The sequence below is a fragment of the Penicillium paradoxum genome, assembly GCF_028828445.1.
Source record: "Penicillium paradoxum strain IBT 22861 chromosome Unknown utg000007l_segment0_segment0, whole genome shotgun sequence".
NCBI lineage: Eukaryota > Fungi > Ascomycota > Eurotiomycetes > Eurotiales > Aspergillaceae > Penicillium > Penicillium paradoxum.
Genome location: NW_026643185.1, coordinates 6,077,650 through 6,095,934, shown reverse-complemented (window position 1 = coordinate 6,095,934; position 18,285 = coordinate 6,077,650). Strand labels below are relative to the sequence as shown.

The window sequence follows — 18,285 nt, the reverse complement described above, 5'->3', positions numbered from 1 at the left end:
AACCGCCCCAGGTTTCCTGGTGAATCTTCCTTTGCTTTTACTATTGAAGCGCATCCAAGACAGATGCAACTGGTGAACGATGCTTCTTCAACTTGACTTTGTTCCAAGTGACTGGCAGACGCAGCTTGCAGCTATTCCTGCCGCTTTTTATCCATTGGCAATTATACCGCTGGTGCTAACTTACTACCTGTCGTCATGCCTGGCACAATGGAGACTTCATGACATCCCAGGCCCCAGAATAGCCGCCTACAGCAATTATTGGTTTCTGTGGCAATCTAGATGGGGACGTCGAGCACTGGCACTGGACGATGCCCACACGAAATATGGAAAAATGGTTCGCATTGCACCAAGACATATCTCGATCGCGGATGACGCCGCAATTCAGGCAGTCTACGGCCATGGAAACAAGTTCATCAAGGCGTAAGTGAACTCTTGATCAATGGCGAAAGTTCTGTTGACTTATCTCAAACTAGGCCGTTTTACGACGCTTTCCTCAACGTCTTCCGGAGTATCTTCACAAGCAGAGACCGCGAAGAGCACAGTCGAAAGCGAAAGCTTGTCTCCCACGCGTTCAGTGCCAAGTCGATGGCCCAGGTCGAAAAGTATGCCCATGCGAATATGGAACTTTTCGTGAAGCAATGGAGAAAGATTTCGGACACCAAGAAAAATGCAAAGACGGGATATTCCTCGATCGACGCCTTGATCTGGTTCAACTACTTGTCCTTTGATATCATCGGAGATTTGGCTTTCGGTGCGCCCTTCGGAATGCTGGAGAACAACCGTGATATCGTCGAGATGAGGAAGACCCCTGACTCCCCAGTCACCTATATCAATGCAGTTGAGGTTCTGAATCGCCGTGGAGAAGTCGCTGCCACGCTCGGCACACTCCCAGGCCTCATCCCTTGGGCAAGATGGCTGCCAGATCCCTTCTTTCGCCTGGGAGCAGAAGCCATTTCCAACCTTGCGGGCATTGCAACTTCAGCGGTCAACCGGCGTTTACAACTTCAGGGTACTACAGAGGAGCGCACCGATCTTCTGACTCGACTGATCGAAGGAAAAGACGGGAACGGCAATAAACTCGGTCGTCTAGAGTTGACAGGAGAGGCCCTGACCCTGATCACCGCGGGGTCCGATACAACTTCCAACACATTCTGTGCTATTCTCTACTGGGTTCTGAAAACTCCTCATGTAATGCCCAAATTACAGAAGGCTCTCGATGAGGCACTTGCCCAAGATGTTGAAGTCCCAACTTTGGACATGGTGAAGAATATTACTTAGTGAGTGTCTCTCTACAACTATCTTCACGAGTTCTTACTAACAGAACAGTCTCCAATGGGTGATCTGGGAAGTCCTACGTATTCATAGCACCTTCGGTCTCGGTCTTCCTCGTCAGATTCCTCCCGAGAGGGGTGTTGTCGAAGTATGTGGTCACAAGTTCTATCCCGGTGATATCCTGTCTGTCCCCATCTACTCTGTCCACCGTCTCAAAGAAGTTTGGGGCCCTGATGCCGAGGAGTTTGTTCCTGAGCGTTGGGATCCCGCACGTGTGACGCAGCGTCAGAAGGATGCCTTCATACCTTTCAGTCTCGGCCCCAGAGCTTGCATTGGAAGAAATCTCGCTGAGATGGAGCTCTTTGTGGGATGTTCTTCTTTCTTCCGCCTCTTTGATATTACTTTGGAACAGGAAGGGCCGATGCAGATTTCGGAAGGCTTCCTTCGCAAGCCCGTCGAGTTGATGGTTGGCATAAAGAGAAGGACACCCAAATCACAGACCTCCACTCAAACGTGAGGAGCAGAAGACGTGATGCAAGGCTCAATAAGAGTATAAATATTTACTGTTCTACCCCATAAATGGATTAGTGATGTGATAACTCAGTTGGATGTATTTTGATGAAACTTCGAGGAATATAACGTCTCATGGAACATTGTTCATTATACTTCCACACACTTCCCACGCGACTGAAAGCCAACACCACATATTTAATCCCTTAGACTATAAGTACTTTGAAAATATAAACCCTTGACTGTACGAATCTGGATCACATATGTTGTCATCTTGGGTATCAATTCAAATCCGCCCCCTATGGCTTTGATCACCTCCAACGTCTCCTGTTATCACATTCCACATATTGATCAAATAATATATATCAATACATTTGTGTTTGTCTAAATAATAAGCCAAGTGTGCGGACAACCAACTGGGGAGTTAATGCTGTATATATTTGCGCTTTCTCTATCCTTCAACTATTGTAAAAGACTCGACATATGAATCGACAGAAGCAGACGTATTGGGCTCTATTAAAGTGATCTCAGTTATGCAAATATTCAAACTCTCCCAATAATGAGTGACCAAGCACTCTCATTCGCTTTTCTTTCCTACTACCACAAATAGACGGAGGTAAAATTGGTTATCTGAAAAAGAGCGAGGTCAATAGAGCAAGATTTTAATTCTGAAAAGCATTGTTGAAATGAGTTTATGAATATGGCTTGGTGAAGTTGATCTTTAACCCTTCCTTAAATCCCAATGGTAATGCTCTTGACATTGAGGTATTCATCAAGCGCAGCAATGCCACCTTCACGACCAAGACCACTCTCTTGAATTCCTCCAAAAGGCCCTTCAGCCGCGCTGACCAACCCAGCCCGCGCACCTACCATGCCCACTCGCAGTGCCTCGCTCACTCGGAATAGACGCGAGATATCTTGAGTGTAGAAATAAGCCGCCAACCCAACATCGGAATCATTGGCTCTCTGGATGGCTTCTGCTTCAGTCTCAAATGGCATCAAGAAAGCAACAGGTCCGAAGGTCTCTTCTCCAGCAAAGTCCATATTTCCTCTAGATTCGGTAACAATAGTAGGCGCGAAGAAGTTGGGGCCATCAGTGTTGGATACGCCACCGGAATGAAGCTTCGCTCCCTTGCTGACTGCATCTTCCAAATGGGCTCTGGCCTTTGAAACCCCCTTGGAACAATATAAAGGCCCGAAGTTCACCTTCTTATCCCACACCGAGCCGTAGATGAATGTGTCATCAATGCATTTTCTCAATACATCGGCGAAGCGATCGACAACTGACGCCTGCACGAGGATCCTGTTCGCACAAACACAAGTCTGGCCAGAAGAACGGAATTTGCAAGTTACCAAGCCTGCAATCCATGTCAGCATTTACTCACTATCCTCCCAGGGGACGGACTCACCTTTAGCAGCCTCTTCAAGATCAGCATCTTCGAAGACGATGAAAGGAGCGTTACCGCCAAGCTCAAGACTGGTCTTCTTGATCGTCTTGGCACACTCAGTGTTCAAATATTTTCCAACAGCGGTCGAGCCCGTGAAACTGAGGTGCTTGACCAACTTATTATGGCAAAGTTCCTCTCCAACCTCGGGGGTAGTATCAGGTCCGGCAGGAATAATGTTGAGAACACCCGGTGGGCCCCCAGCGCGTTCAAAGAGTTTTGCCAGTGCAAGCGCACAAAGAGGTGTCTCCGGGGCAGGTTTACAAACCACAGTATTTCCAGCAGCGATCGCAGCTCCGACCTTGCGAGTCACCATGGCAAGCGGAGAATTCCAAGGAGTGATAGCAGCCACCACACCTTGAGGCTCACGGATTGTCAACATCCGATTATTGCCTCTTGCAGCGGGGATGGTTTCGCCCAGAGTTCTCTCCACAGAGCTTTCGAACCAGTCGATAAAGTCGATGGCGTATTGGACGCTCCCGAGAGACTCTGTGAATGGCTTTCCCAGCTCCAATGTGCACAGCGCTGCCAGATCATCTTTGCTGGCCTTGATAAGATCGCCCCAGCGGCGCATAAGCCATCTGCGTTGACGGTGCGGCGTAAGGCGGTACGTTTCGAAGGCCTTTTGAGCTTCGGCGATAGCGAACGAAGTATCGGCACGGCCTGCATTGGTCACGCTGATGATTTCCTTGTCATCCTCAGGGTCTAGTATTGTAAATTATTGGATTAGCCTCTGTTGTGCGAATGCTATATACCCAAATTGGGTACGAAGAGTCGCGCTGCTCACCATATACGGGGAATGATTTCCCGGACATCGCCGGTAGCCATTTGCCTCCAATAAATGCTCGTGTCTCGATCAAAGACGGGTCTTTGAACTAGAGTAAAGAGGGTTAACATGTTTCACTATTAGTGTCAATTGTATCAAGCGGTACCTGGTATGGGATGGACTTTTTGAAAAGAGAAGCCATGTTGTCACTGTCCTTTGGCCTAAGATGATCTGAGAAGAGCGTATGATGAATAGTATCCTCCATACAATAAAAGCGCTCTGAACGAGGGGGAGTTATATCTTAAAGCATTATCAAAACACTGAGGTCGGGGAAAACACCGAGACGTTTCTTTCCGAACCGGCTAATCGGCGCGATGAGAGACTTGGGCGAAGATGAGGTCGGAGGTTGACTCTCCGAGGGATATTTTGAAAGTCAACAGAATCAAAATGATAGTTCGGAGGGCCTGTTGGCCATACAAGCTGCGGTTGCCTCATGGTTGGTCGTAGATAGAGTAGAACGAAGAAGGTGCACCGTGAAGAAAACTCGAGTCATAGATTCACGCCACAGAAGAAGGGATTGAGTGAATGAGAGGAACTAGCCCTAAAGGGACGACATGGCTCACTCCAATCCGAGGCACCGGAAATCCTGTCCGCATAACTATGCAGCTAGTGTGCAGTAGATCGCTGTCTATATCACATGGTGAAGATGGAGTTATGAAGGCCGCAAAAAAGGTGTATCTCGAATTCTATACAAGACAATAAATTCAAATTCGAGAAAACGAAGTGAATTTAGGCAGACTAGTAGCTGAACTATTTACATGCCATCTCGCCTTGAGTGATATGCGTGCGACACAAGAGATCTATTTATTTCTACCGACTGTGTTCTTCGCATTCTCAAATCGCACGACCAAGCTGCTTTGGTGCTGTGATCTGGACATTCAATTCTTTGGCAGCGTGATAGACCCAGTCAGCTTCACGGAGAAACTGGCGACCCAGCAGAACTGCATCTGCACTTGCCTCTGGACCAGCAATCATCGCCTCGGCTGTCTTTGCTTCATGCAGATCGGCGCCTTGCACAATCTGACTTGCCGCGTGGGCTTCTGTAATCAGTCCCACGGCTCCAACCAATGTCGTCTGTCCCGCCTTCCTGATTTCCTTTCGAATTTGGCTTGCAAGGTCGATTTGATAATTGGTGTGAGGCTCCACCGTCTGGTACTGGTGGTTGCCGCCAGAGCTGACGTCCAAGAAATCAATTCCCAGATCAGGAAGAGCCTTGGCAAGCTGGATCGACGATTCAAGATCCCAGAACTCCGAGAACTTCCCATCAAGCCACTCCGTGGCACTGATTCGCAAGAATAATGGCATGCCTTCGGGGATAACGGCCCGGATGGCAGCTGCAATTTCACGAATGATTCTCGTTCTGTTTTCGAACGAGCCACCATATTTATCCGTTCTCTTGTTTGTCACAGGACTCAAAAACTGGCACAAGAGATAGCCGTGTGCTGCGTGGATCTCAATGGTGTCGACGCCCGCCTGAACAGACAGCTCAGCGCTGGTCGCAAATGCTTTCACCAAATCCTCAACTTCGGCTGTGCTAAGCTCACGCGGGGTCCAAAAGCCATCACCAGCGGCCCAGATATGGTCGGGGCCGCCTGATGGACCAACCACATCTTCTGGCCACCCACCTGCCTCTTTACCGGCGCGAAGACTCCGCTTGCCTGCCTCCTTTGCAACCCAAGGTGGCATGATGCTGGCTTTGCGACCAGCATGGGCAAGCTGAATGGCAACTTTAGCTCCTTGACTATGAACAAAGTCAACCACGCGCTTGAGCGCTTTGAACTGTTCCGATTCTGTGCCCGGTTGCCAGAGACCCGAGTCGTTCGGAGAGATGCGTCCGTTGAACTGAACCGAAGTTGCCTCAATGATGATCAATCCTATGCCCTTGAGAGCGAGATTTCCAAGATGAGCGAGGTGATAATCTGTCAGAGCACCAACGTAGGGTGACGAGGGATCTGATTGGGTGGAATACATGCACATAGGGGCAAGCATGACTCGGTTCTTCAACGTGAGCTGTCGGATTTGAAGGGGGCGGAAAAGGGTGGGTGTATTCAGACTGCTCGGGTCGATTGCAGCACCACCGTTGTTGGCAGGGGTGAAGAAGGGTATGCCATTGTAAGGGACTACCCCGACGTGATCGGTTTGAATGGAACCCATTGGGAAGTATATTCTAGAAATGATGGGATTGGAGTTGGAAGTTCAACGGCCCTTTCGAATTTGAAGGCCTTGTGATGGGTCAAAGGTGGAAGAGATGGCGACTGAAGCGTTCATATCGAGACATAAAAATAGGGTTGTCCATCTTCGCAACGTCGAGAAACGTATTTCCCATGTTCTCTGAGGCATCACGATTGGTAATCATTGAGCCCTCGGAGACACAGATCCCCTAGACTGGTTGGCTTCATGTCCAATGCGATTCCACGCAGCTGATGTCATTCCTTGGAAAGCATTCAGTGTAAGATGACGCCAACCAATGCCTTGGACTTCGACCCAGCCGCCACGTTGCCCCGAATCGGGGAATTGGAGAACGAGATCCAAGGAGCATTCTACCTAAATTAGCATAGGGAGCATGAGCATATCCCCTAATCAAACTGGTCGGCAAGAACCCCGGAGTCCCCCGCAATTGATTTTCATATGAAATTATATGAAATTCTGGGGTTGATATTGCCTTAACAGTGGCGCTCCACTTACTAGTTGGTGATCCCGCCCTTTTCTCACCCTTGCCTGTAGTGTAATATCCACCCAGGCGAAAGATGACAGGCCGTGGTAAGAACCATTGGAAGTGAAATTTACAGGTAGTATCTAGGCATGTAGTCAGTGACACGTACTTGATTGGAATGACAACCCGTCCCTTTTCGGAAATTCCCCTTTTCGGAAAAGAATCCTCGTAACGTCCCGACCTTTTGAAAGTCAAAAATCGCGAATAACCGTGTAGATGATTATTCGTTCTGACTGGGTTCCCCAAAAGTGAAATGGCAACGTCTTTCCCCAATGCATAAGCACGGATTCCTATCATCTGAACTCGACAGATCGAGCCTGCCTCAACCCCATCATGACCTCGAAATCACACGTTGAGCGCCCCAAAATTATTGCGCGTGCATGTCTGTGGTGTCGGCACAAGAAAATACGATGCGATACCGCGCGTCCAAAATGTGCAACGTGCAGCAATCAGAATCGGGACTGCGTATATCATCTGGAGGCACCAAGGAAGAGGTATGCCTCGGCACTGAAGCAAAAGGATACCGAACAATACTAAATTGTGAGTAGGCCAACGCTAGCTCAGGTCAAGGAACTCCAGCGCGAGAAGTCTAGCTTGTTGGCTTTCATTAGACGGCTCAAGCTCGCTACTCCAGAACAGCGAGAAGCCATGTTAGCCGCAACCCCAATTGATCATCCTAAAGAGGAGGGACGGCAATGGGAATGTCAGGACGAGAAGGGGATTGCCCCTGAGCCCGAAGAAACATCGGGTCCAGTTCCTAGACAAGGCAGTGAACAATTTGACATGGATTCCGAAGACGAAGATATCGACATCGCACCTTTCATTTCAATTGATGAATCCGGGAAACCTGGGAACTTCGGTCCATCGTCAGCCCTATATGTTCCAAATCAGAGTGAACAAGTATCGCCCCCAGCATCCAATCAGACCTTCGAACATAGAAGAAACACCCTCATAGCGAACGCAGCTCTACAGCGCCAATCTGAACATTACCTTTCTTTGTCTCCGAGTATTGGCGGCGCGCCAACTGAAGTCGCGCTTCATCTGTTAAATGTGCATTGGACGCGGCAGCACCACACATTCCTCCTCACCTACCGACCAGCCATCATTCGTGATCTGCAGCAGAATGGTCCCTATTGTTCAGAGCTATTGCTGAATGCAATTTTTGCCTGCTCGAACAAATTCTCCGATGTCTTCCAGCAGGAGAACCACTTTTTCCTTCGATGCGAAAGTTTCTTGACAGCGAAGGGGGTAATAATGAAGCCCACAATACCCACTTTAGTTGCTCTTCTGCTATTAGGGTCGACATGTGTTGCAAAAGGCGAAACATCAAAGGGGTGGCTATTCACTGGTTACGCTCTGCGAATGGTGTACGACCTAGGGCTGAACATCGACCCCCGCGAAACCACCGACAATAGCGAAGAGATCGAAATCCGCAGGCGCGTCTTTTGGGGGGCTTACGTCTGCGACAAATTACAGAGTCTCTATCTTGGCCGCCCTGTGGCAATCAATACACGAGATCATCGTGTCTCGCGTGAACTGTTCGATACATTCGAAGAAAAAGAGCTGTTCCTATCCACTGCACCGCGCCCTTCCCCCATCTACTCAGTCTCCACATTTCAACAGCTATGCTTGCTGTCAAAGATCATGACGTTAATCATCAATCGCTTCTACGTGGTGGGGGCTTCGTTCGCCAATGCAAGGTCAAACCTGCAACTCGTCGACAATGCCCTAAACAAATGGAAGCAAAACTTGCCCGAGGAGTTGAATTTCACTCCTCCGGCCGAGTCCCCCATGCAATATCCTTCGCCTAACGTCATGGTTCTGCATGCGATCTATTACTCCCTCGTAATCCTCCTCCATCGCCCATTCATATCTGATGGACATCTGCGATCTGCAACAACACCCCAACACTCATGGGAGAAATGTAGTTCTGCTGCACAGATGATTTCGTCCATTGCGGAGACTTACAGATTAGCATACGGTCTCCCCAAGGCTCCCTATATTCTCAGTTACGCCATTTACGTCGCCAGTACTATTCACGTTCGGAATGCCGCAGGCGACGGAGCCAGCATTGTGGAGCACAAGTGCTTGCTCATTTCATGTCTTGAATATTTGAGCTTAATGTCTCAAACGAATCCTGGAGTCGACAGACCACTGAGTATCATCAAACAACTCATAATGGTCAACGATATTGATCTTGACAGAGGTAGGGCACTTCGCAGTATAGCTGTTCAGCTTTGATACTAAACCATGGATAGATACAGTTCCAGGGAAGGAATCGGTAGATCTCTTCGACCTGGAATTGATTTTCAACACATTCCCAACTAGTCGAAAGAGCGATGCTCATGGCGTAGGAGAATATGGTGAGATTGCAGATCAAGATGGTCGCTTAGATCCATTGTTTGGGCTGATGGACTATACTGCGGTGACTCTTGAAGATGTTTCGGCTACAGAAGGGTTCCTGGTGGAAGATCCTGGTCTGTAGCATTCGGGATTTGGCTGGAGCGAAACTCAACAGTTGACATTGGACACAACTTGTCAAAGTATTTATTTGAAGGCATACTGAAAATATTCACACTGATTCAATTGGATTCGATCCCGAACCGTAGATTGTTCTCAGCAAGCCATGCACTATCATGAGCCAAGATGACCTCGACAGAGATGACTGTTTCAAGCTCCTTGACGAGACGCATGTGCTTCTCAGCTAATTCTTTATCTTCATGGGCACACTTCAGTAACCCGGTTTGCTCGTCGGGATACATTGCTGCATTTTTAGTCCCGCTCAGAAGAGCACAATCGTGAGCAGTGTCTCCGGCAAGATAGACCCATCCATTCTCCTCGTCATGAACAAGAAGATTGGGATGCCTCGATAGATGACCAGGCGCGTGAATCAAGTAAACAGATCCATCACCAAACCAATCATGAGCGGCCGGAAAAGGTCCTAATGGGGACCAGTAATCACTATCATTGCCATCTGGAAGTTCCAACACACCGTCAAGGGGAAAGCCTCTGGAATCATATGGCGAGTTTGGGTCCTCGGGGTAGGACTGGGGACCCCGAATGAAACGTCCAGCACCAGGCCCCACGACAAACTTCACCCCAGGACCGAACTTTGAGGGATCCCCTGTATGATCATAATGCATATGCGAGAAGATCACTGTATTGATATCGGATTGAACATCCAGCCCGCCTTTTTCAAGACTTTCGAACACATCTTGGGGAACATCGGCATGGACGAGTCGCTTCATTCGCTCATATACAGCCGGTGGGTAGTTTTGAACGTCTTTCTTGATGCCGAGGTCGAATACAAGGTTGGTCTTGGATGGGCCGTGTGATATCAGCCAAGCCATGGACGGCACTCGACGGATTTCATCTTTTGGAGCCCCTTGTACGAATAGATGCATCGGAAGATCGAGATAGCCAGCTTCCAGTCTTCTCAGCGCAATGGAAGCCGAGCCAGCTTTATCATCAAGTGGACTCGTCATGGCCGTATCTGTTGCTCTGAACTGTTCACTAGGTTAGATTTCGAGCTAGGTGTATATCATTCAGTTTGTCGACGCACCTGGATTTCCTTTTATATTATAATAGTCTACCACGCGGCCGGTAATATAATGGGCCGAGTCATTGAAATGGGAAATTGGAAATGTGATAGCGAGGGACATATTTAAGGAATGAGATTCGGGCGGATTGGCCCCGATGTACGGGGGGTGGGGAGAGGAGAGGATAGGAGATGGGATCGGGGCTCTCCCCGGAGCCTGGGGTCCCGATTATTCGGACTTAACTCCCCTCGAGGGCCTTGTGGAAGCCATTCATCGTCTCTATCATGCCAGAAGATCAGGCATGTATACCTTGTGGTTCTGTGACGTTCGGCCCATTCGCTACACGTGAAGATATGAGATGAGGTAGGCTCTCAGATGAGCCTCTTCCAGAGTGCTAGGAGCTTATGATTCAGCCCTGGAGCTACGCCATTAAGGCCCGTTTACGAAAAGTTCAACCAATACAGGGACTATAGAAACTTCCAATTTCATATTTCTAGAATAAGGCCGAAGATCAATACTTAGGGCTTCTCGCTCTGCTGTAGGGCCCGCTTCGCTTGTCCTCGCTCGGCGAGCTTGTCAAATATAATCTTCTGCTTTTCGTCGATAAAATCCGGGAATTTCGGGTGAACAGCACCTTGTCCGGCATCGTAGTTGGGCCCAATCTCATAACACTCACCACTGGCGGTTTCCTTGGCACTGAGCAATTGCTCACAAATCTCCACCACTCCATGAATGGGGGTAAGGAGACCCTCGGCCTCCAATGAATCGTAGAACTCCGCGGTAGAAATATTGGTCCGTATCACATTGGGGTTGACCGAGTTCAGTGTGATACCCTCAGAGGGCAGAGCCTTACCCCAGGAGCGAACCAAGCCCGTGACGGCGTGCTTCGATGTTGTATAGATTGGCAGGCCGGGGCAGCAGTATATACCACAGACAGAGCCAGTGATAATCACTGGGAATATTAGCATCGATGTAGGCCTCACTGGAGTGTAGAAATTTACCTTTGCCGCGTGAGCCATGTTCATTGAGAGGCTGTCGACGGAAGTGTTGGACAGCCAACGAGACAGTATAGAGCATGCCGGTGACATTGACATCAATAACACTCAGTTGGGGCTTCTCAAAGCCGCTGGTGGCTGTATTGTCTGGGATCCATTGATTTTCGCCAATTCCAGCACCTGCGAGCACATAGTCCACTCGGCCAAATTGGTCTAATGCTTGCTGGAACGCAGCTGCTTGGGAGTCCCAACTGCTGACATCAACGACAGCATAGGCGCCATTGATTTCCTGAGCTGTTGCAGCTGCACGAGCGGCATCGCGGTCTGCGATGAACACTTTGATTCCTTTGGATGCAAGCTGGGTGGCCACTGCTTTTCCAACCCCGCTCGCAGCACCAGTGATAAAGGCAACTTCGGAACTCATGGCTAGATGATGAGATAGAAATAGAAAGGTGGAAAAGTGAGATGTTCGAAACACAAAATAGTATGCGAAAAGAAAAAGGAATTCAATCCCTTCTGGTGTCAGCTGTGGAATAGCTTTTATGGCCCTTGGAGCCAACTCTGGGATATATCTCTAGAGCAAAAGAGGAAATACCCCGCGTCCACCCCGCGGCGAATCGATGAGCGCATTCACACGAACGGAGAAGCCCGGGGTATGCGGCCGATCTTGAAAATAATCACTTGGCCCCCTGGGGGTTGGAGGGGTAGGTCGTGGACCCGGAGAGAGACTCCCCGGATATCTCGACGCCTTCGGAAAGGAGACCGATTTCTGGATACAGACTTTGGCAGAATACGCGGTGCAATGAGATGGTTTAAGAACTGCGTTGGCTCCGGGATCTCCCTTGGAATGGAATCTTGTTATCCAAAGCAGACCTTTCTTCAACATGACCAAGACCACCCAAGCCACCCACGCCACGCCTGCACTGATTGGAAGCAATCGTGTCGGTCCTCATCCCGCCTCGATTGGACGCCCAGTTGACCATCCAGAATGGCACATGCCAACAGAGTCTGGATATGTTGTCGGAACCAATTTATTGGGGGAGCCCTTCAAACGTGATCCCCTCAAGGTGATTGTGATGGGTGCTGGCGCTGCTGGTATCGACTTCCTCCACCATGCAACACAACTTCTTTCGGATCTTAACGTGGAGATCAAGTGTTTCGACAAGAATGCTGATGTGGGCGGCACTTGGTATGAGAACCGTTATCCAGGCTGTGCTTGTGATGGACCTTCCCCGAGTTATCAGTTCGCATGGCGCCCGAACCCGGATTGGTCGCACTACTACTGTGGTGCACCTGAAATCTGGCAGTACATGAAGGGCATCGTGCTAGATGAAAAGTTAGATAGGTTCATCCAGCTGCAGACCAGGGTAGTCAAGGCGACGTGGGATGAGAACAAGGGGAGATGGCGAATCGTTCTGCGCCGTGCCGATGAATCCATGGAATGGGAGGAGGAATGCGATATCTTCCTCAATGGTACTGGATTCGTCAAGTGAGTTCAATATCGAATTATCCTCAGTGACTTTGGCTAACCGACCAGTGCTTGGAAATGGCCGAAGATTGAGGGGCTTCACAGCTTCAAAGGCAAGCTGTTCCACACCGCTGCCTATGAAGAGGGCTACGATCTCACAGGAAAGAGAGTGGCAATCATCGGATCCGGAAGCTCTGGCGTCCAAACAGTCGCGACTGCCTATCCCGATGTTTCAAAGTTGTACACCTGGGTACGAAGTCCGACATGGATTACTGCAGGATTCGCACAGAAATATGCAGGAGAAGGAGGTGAAAACACTGCCTGTAGGTTGAAATTCCAAACAAACATGTGAGATGTGATAGAATGCTAACCTTTGCCAGTTACCGAGGAGCAGAAAGCCGAATGGCGTCGTGACCCTGAGCTCTATCGCCAGTATAGAAAGATGATTGAAGATGAGATCAACCTTCGGTTTAAGGCTATTCTGCGCAACACTGCGGAGTCGCAACAGACTAATGAGGTTTGTGATTTCCATACACTTTTCGTCGCACGATGTGTATGCTAATCAAAACGCACAGTTTTCCTACAAGGAGATGAGCCGGAAGCTGGGCGGAGACCCACGACTGGTGGACAAAGTTATTCCGAAGGACTTCAACGTCGGCTGTCGCCGACCTACTCCTGGTAACGGTTACCTCGAAGCTCTAGTTGGTGAGAAAACTACCGTGTTCACTGAGACAATCGGATCAGTCACTCCGAATGGATTCAAGGATCACAATGGCGTTGAGTACGAATGTGACGTGATCATTTGCGCCACTGGATTCGACACATCCTACCGTCCCCAGTTTCCAGTGACTGGCCTGGACAATGTTTCCCTGCAAGAGCGATGGGCAGAACTCCCCGAATCTTACATGGGAATTGCAGCTCCCAAAATGCCCAACTACTTCATGTTCACCGGACCATTCACGCCTGTTGCGCAGGGTGCAATCCTGCCCATTCTCACAGCTATGAGCAACTACTTCGTGAAGGTTATTCGAAAGATGTATTCTCAGCATATCCGCCGGATCACTCCTAAGGACTCAGTCATTGAGGAGTTCATGGAGCACACTCGCGCCTATCTTCCCCGAACTTCATGGGCGGACCCCTGCGCCAGCTGGTTCAAGCAGGGACATAAGGATGGTCCAGTTGTGATGTGGCCCGGCTCTCGTCTGGCCTTCTTCGAGGCTGTCAAAACGCCACAATGGGAAGATTATGATATTCAGTATCATTCCAACAATCGATTTGGATTTATGGGAAGTGGATTTGCGCCATATGAATTCAGTGCTAAGGGAGAGAGTTCGCCATATCTGAATGGCGACTTCGTTCCTACTCTGCCCCGAAGCAAGGTTGAGGAGATGATTGCCGATGAAAAGACGAGCAAGACTGTTAATGGTAAGCATTAGATATTTGTTTTGAGGGACCTTGTATCCATAGGTTCGCCCCGTTTGTATTGTGGCCACTTTACTGGGCCTTCCTTTCCATTTTGATTGGCTTTAGAAATGCAAAAACAATGTTTTGGAATGAAAACGCTTCACCACTGTGTTTAAACCCCCTCGCTCTGTAGAATGCTAGATCATGTCGAGGCAATCTGCCAAGCGGACCTGTCCCGGCATAATCTCTCATCAGCACTATCGCAAATAGTTCTCATGTCAAGAGACTAGTGTATAGCACCGAGCTCTCCGGGTTTAGATTCACAAGGTCAGGTTCTGGCGTGCAGTCGGCCTTTTTGGTGAATTGCTGGGGCTATGATCAAGTTCGTGCTAGTGAAGCTTAGACTGAATGGAGTCAACTGGGGACCCCTCGTTCGACTATGAGGTGCTTCTTCGAACGGATGTGCTATTGCACCGCTACCTGAGAGACAATTTGGAGTGTTATCGATGGCCTTTCTGCTGCTGGCACCCTGGGAGGTCAACTCGAGCGCGGAGTTCCTGCAGCCCCTTGTGCGATCCGGTCCTCTTCATGGGCTATTTGTCATGACGGTTCAGGCCCCCGCCTAGGATATTGGCCGCGAAGCTCTACCACCTTCCATCATCGGTGAGAATGATCCGATCTCATCGACACGACCTACGATATCAGACTTGACAGTTACTTCCAGGAGTGGATGGACTCTCTCAATATGCGAAATGTCGGCAAACATTGGCAATGATCTAGAAGAGTGACTGACCCTCGCCTTATCTCTCGAAGGCTTCACCGTTATAGAGCTTATATTGATGACGCATAGTGCAGCCTCTAGAGTTGCTTCCAACAATCGATGGGACAGGTTGTTGGGGCCTCATGATGCGATTATCTCGAAATTCGGCGATGAATGAAGTGTGAACTGTAACCAAAACAAGTCTTTCAATTTCGGGGTATCCCTTTCTGCACAACCTCAAGAGATATAACCATTGTGACCTGGAACAACCCCATGAGCGCCTCCACCAGTTCGAAACATATCTCGCACATCCTTTATCAGGGATTCTGGGACTTCCCAAGCAAAGAAATGGCCCCCACGATCATTTTGACGATCGAATACAGTCGGGCCGAGCTTCCTGGTCCAAGTACTTGGAACATTGCGCAGCTCCATGGGCAGATGGCTATACCCTAATTTGACCGAACCGATCCATTCGCTTGTTCGGGCTCGAGTCACCTTGTTTGGTCCACTGTTCTTCCAATCATGTGTGGACTCATAGTATATTCGCAGAGATGCACCGCTAGTATCAAAATCAACACGCGGGAAACTATCAAAAACGCCAAAGCATGAATGAACTTACGGGCCAGCTGTACTGAACCAGTAGATACTGATCCATGTACAGACTTCTTCTTCAGTCCAAGGGTAGTTGTCGGACCAATCGTGAAGTTTCTCATAGAGCCAAGCCAGTAATGCAACAGGACTGTCAGCCAATGCGTAGGCTGGAGTCGTCGGTTTCGTCGCTTGTAAAGACCGGTATCCTGAACTCTCCTCTGCGAACCATTTGCGACGCTCCAGGCCCTTCTTCTCTCTCTCGGTATATGGTGTCACGGCATGCTCAATTGCAAGTAGAGGATACTTCCAAAACGTAGGGGCTGAGCCTCCATAATCGAAGTTGATGTGCGTCGCTTTGACCGAGTGGGGATACAGAAGCGCCATCGTCCGGGTGATGTAATATCCCCAGTCGCCTCCCTGAGTCACATACTCACTGTATCCCAGCTTTTGCATCAGATTCTGACATGTCTCCGCGTATTGCTCAAGAGCAAAGCCTCTCTTCTTCGGTCCTTCACTGAACCCAAAGTTGGGTAGGGAGATCCCAACCACATGAAAGGCTGGGTCTGAGATACCGTCACCGGAAAGGTTCTGAATGATCTTCGATCCTTCGAGAAATGAGCCAGGCCAGCCATGTACATACAAAAGAGGAATTGCGTTGGGAACAGGTGAGGGCTGGTGCAAGAAGTGTATATTCAGCGGATCAAATCCGGCCACCTCGATCTCGGTGGTAAAGTGTGGCAGATGGTTCAGCTTTCTTTCCGCGGAGGCCCAGTCAAAGTGGTCTCTCCAGTACGCTAGGAACCTGCTCACCTCACTGACAGGAGCCCCGAGGTCCCAGCCGGCTTCATCGGGTTCATCGGGTAATCGAGCATTGCGCAGCCGAAGCTTGAGATCGTCGATTTTTTCCGGTGAGATGCTAATGCAGTATGGTTTAATCGGAGACATGGTCTCAAAAGGATAACGGGAGCTTTCACTTCAGACTCCAGAGAATCGCGAGAGATGCTCTCTTGGTCTTTGAGTGTAACTTCAGGGGTGGACTACTTATGGCGCCGGAGTTCGGCAGAGTGAGAGCCCTTCAAGTGATACCTCCAACATTGGAAGTCTAATTGTTCGTATTATTCATCAGGAAGCTCTCCATTTCGGAGATCTCAGCGATATATTTTGCATCGCCAGCTTCGGGGCTCCAAAATGAGGGGAAGCCTTTCCGGAGACTCGGTCTCCGGCCACAAAAGTCACCAGAATCGGGAAGTTCAGCGTCACGCGAATTTTGCAGGAGAGTAACAGAAATCTATAAATGCTTGAATTTGCGTTATACCGAAATCAGAATCAACTAACCATTGCATGACATATCAATTGCCAAGATGATGAAAGCTCTCGTGTTTCATGGCCCCTACGACGTGAGATTGGAGGAAAGACCAAGTAAGTCTCCGTCTCTTTATATCTCTCATCCCACCAGACCATGAAGGACACGAAGAACATCTGACCGTGAACCTTCTGATTAGTCCCCGATCTCGTCGATCAGACCGATGTTATCATTAAGACAACCTCCGCTGCTCTCTGTGGAAGGTAGGTCTCCGGTATACTCTGGCCGCGGATACATGATGCTAAAGAATATATTCCTGTCTGAAGTGAGCTACATCGGTATCGGGGTCACTCAAAGATTAACATGACTCCCGGATATATTTGTGGTCATGAAGGCATTGGCATCATTGAGAAAGTCGGCAGTGAAATCAAGAGTTTCGCCAAGGGAGACCATGTCATTGTCCCCTTCCTCGTCAGCTGGTAAGAGACCTTTTTCCAACATCATTTGAATCCTTTTTTGCTTTTTTGTTCTAACATCGCTCGTCAGCAACGAATGCTTCAACTGCAAACGAGGTGTCCATGGACGCTGCCAAAGAGGTCGAAACTTTGGCGGACCTGCTTTGGACGGCTCCCAAGCCCAGTATTTCCGGGTTCCTCTTGCAGAGACAACTCTCTACCACAATCCACGCGATGCCGACCTGGGAGAACTTGCAATCTTGATGACGGACATCTTTCCTACCGGGTAAGCAAGGCAATTCCTACGACTGAGTATTTCCAAATTCATGACTGACGATAACAGGTTCAACGGCGCAAAGCGCGCCTTCATAGACGTACCCAGCGAAAACTGGAAAGATATGACCATCGCAGTTATGGGTTGTGGGCCCGTTGCCCTCTGCGCTATCATCTCGGCCATGGAATATAAGCCGGCGCGTGTCTTTGCTATTGACTCAATCCCCAGCCGTCTTAAGGCCGCGGAAGAGCTTGGTTGCATACCACTCAATTTCAAAGAGGTCGACGTCGTCCAAGCAATTAAAGAAGCGACAAATAACAATGGTGTTCACGCTGTCGTTGAGGGTGTTGGTCTTACGCCCGCACTGAAGACTGCCTATGATATTGTGTGCCCTGGTGGAAAAATCAGTTCGTTTGGTAAGTTTGAACCTTGATTTCACAGGATAGTTATACTGACCTTCAAGGTGTGCATAATGGCGAGTTGCCTTTTAGTGCCGCTGATTGTTACAATAAGAATGTGCATATGCAGTTTGGACGGTGTCCTCTGCGAGCAGTGTTTGCCGAAGCACTCGCGTGTCTGATTCGGAACAAGGAGCTGATTCAGAAGATGAAGTTCATTGATTTGGTACTTCCTCAACTTGATGAATCATTTGATGCAGCATTGAAGCGGTTTGAGCGTGGAGAATTGAACAAGGTTGTATTCAAGCCCAATGGTTTGGATCTTTGATGAC

At 49.1% G+C, this 18,285-nt stretch overlaps 9 protein-coding genes across 9 annotated transcripts; 4 read left to right on the top strand and 5 right to left on the bottom strand.

Moving 5' to 3' along the window:
• Positions 1–79: 79 nt before the first annotated feature.
• N7457_009732 (cytochrome P450) lies at positions 80–1,789 on the top strand (the record flags this gene model as incomplete). Its single annotated transcript, XM_057180775.1, has 3 exons — positions 80–420; positions 474–1,277; positions 1,327–1,789. The coding sequence occupies 3 exons, from the start codon at positions 80–82 to the stop codon at positions 1,787–1,789; spliced, it is 1,608 nt and encodes a 535-aa protein (XP_057029161.1).
• A 725-nt stretch (positions 1,790–2,514) lies between these two features.
• N7457_009731 (NAD-dependent succinate-semialdehyde dehydrogenase) lies at positions 2,515–4,195 on the bottom strand (the record flags this gene model as incomplete). Its single annotated transcript, XM_057180774.1, has 4 exons — positions 2,515–3,140; positions 3,192–3,932; positions 4,015–4,102; positions 4,160–4,195. 4 exons carry the CDS (start codon positions 4,193–4,195, stop codon positions 2,515–2,517), a joined length of 1,491 nt encoding a protein of 496 aa, XP_057029160.1.
• A 692-nt stretch (positions 4,196–4,887) lies between these two features.
• Positions 4,888–6,207, bottom strand: N7457_009730 (NADH:flavin oxidoreductase/NADH oxidase; the record flags this gene model as incomplete). The annotated part of the gene is made up of 1 exon (XM_057180773.1): positions 4,888–6,207. One exon carries the CDS (start codon positions 6,205–6,207, stop codon positions 4,888–4,890), a length of 1,320 nt encoding a protein of 439 aa, XP_057029159.1.
• A 990-nt stretch (positions 6,208–7,197) lies between these two features.
• Positions 7,198–9,007, top strand: N7457_009729 (fungal specific transcription factor domain-containing protein; the record flags this gene model as incomplete). The annotated part of the gene is made up of 2 exons (XM_057180772.1): positions 7,198–7,260; positions 7,331–9,007. 2 exons carry the CDS (start codon positions 7,198–7,200, stop codon positions 9,005–9,007), a joined length of 1,740 nt encoding a protein of 579 aa, XP_057029158.1.
• A 341-nt stretch (positions 9,008–9,348) lies between these two features.
• Positions 9,349–10,251, bottom strand: N7457_009728 (MBL fold metallo-hydrolase; the record flags this gene model as incomplete). Its single annotated transcript, XM_057180771.1, has 1 exon — positions 9,349–10,251. One exon carries the CDS (start codon positions 10,249–10,251, stop codon positions 9,349–9,351), a length of 903 nt encoding a protein of 300 aa, XP_057029157.1.
• Positions 10,252–10,823: 572 nt separating this feature from the next.
• Positions 10,824–11,724, bottom strand: N7457_009727 (glucose 1-dehydrogenase; the record flags this gene model as incomplete). The annotated part of the gene is made up of 2 exons (XM_057180770.1): positions 10,824–11,257; positions 11,307–11,724. 2 exons carry the CDS (start codon positions 11,722–11,724, stop codon positions 10,824–10,826), a joined length of 852 nt encoding a protein of 283 aa, XP_057029156.1.
• A 460-nt stretch (positions 11,725–12,184) lies between these two features.
• Positions 12,185–14,204, top strand: N7457_009726 (flavin-containing monooxygenase; the record flags this gene model as incomplete). Its single annotated transcript, XM_057180769.1, has 4 exons — positions 12,185–12,789; positions 12,838–13,091; positions 13,149–13,285; positions 13,344–14,204. The coding sequence occupies 4 exons, from the start codon at positions 12,185–12,187 to the stop codon at positions 14,202–14,204; spliced, it is 1,857 nt and encodes a 618-aa protein (XP_057029155.1).
• A 965-nt stretch (positions 14,205–15,169) lies between these two features.
• N7457_009725 (epoxide hydrolase) lies at positions 15,170–16,468 on the bottom strand (the record flags this gene model as incomplete). The annotated part of the gene is made up of 2 exons (XM_057180768.1): positions 15,170–15,491; positions 15,552–16,468. 2 exons carry the CDS (start codon positions 16,466–16,468, stop codon positions 15,170–15,172), a joined length of 1,239 nt encoding a protein of 412 aa, XP_057029154.1.
• A 416-nt stretch (positions 16,469–16,884) lies between these two features.
• N7457_009724 (alcohol dehydrogenase family protein) lies at positions 16,885–18,281 on the top strand (the record flags this gene model as incomplete). Its single annotated transcript, XM_057180767.1, has 6 exons — positions 16,885–16,942; positions 17,026–17,089; positions 17,153–17,305; positions 17,373–17,567; positions 17,625–17,971; positions 18,019–18,281. 6 exons carry the CDS (start codon positions 16,885–16,887, stop codon positions 18,279–18,281), a joined length of 1,080 nt encoding a protein of 359 aa, XP_057029153.1.
• Positions 18,282–18,285: the final 4 nt, after the last annotated feature.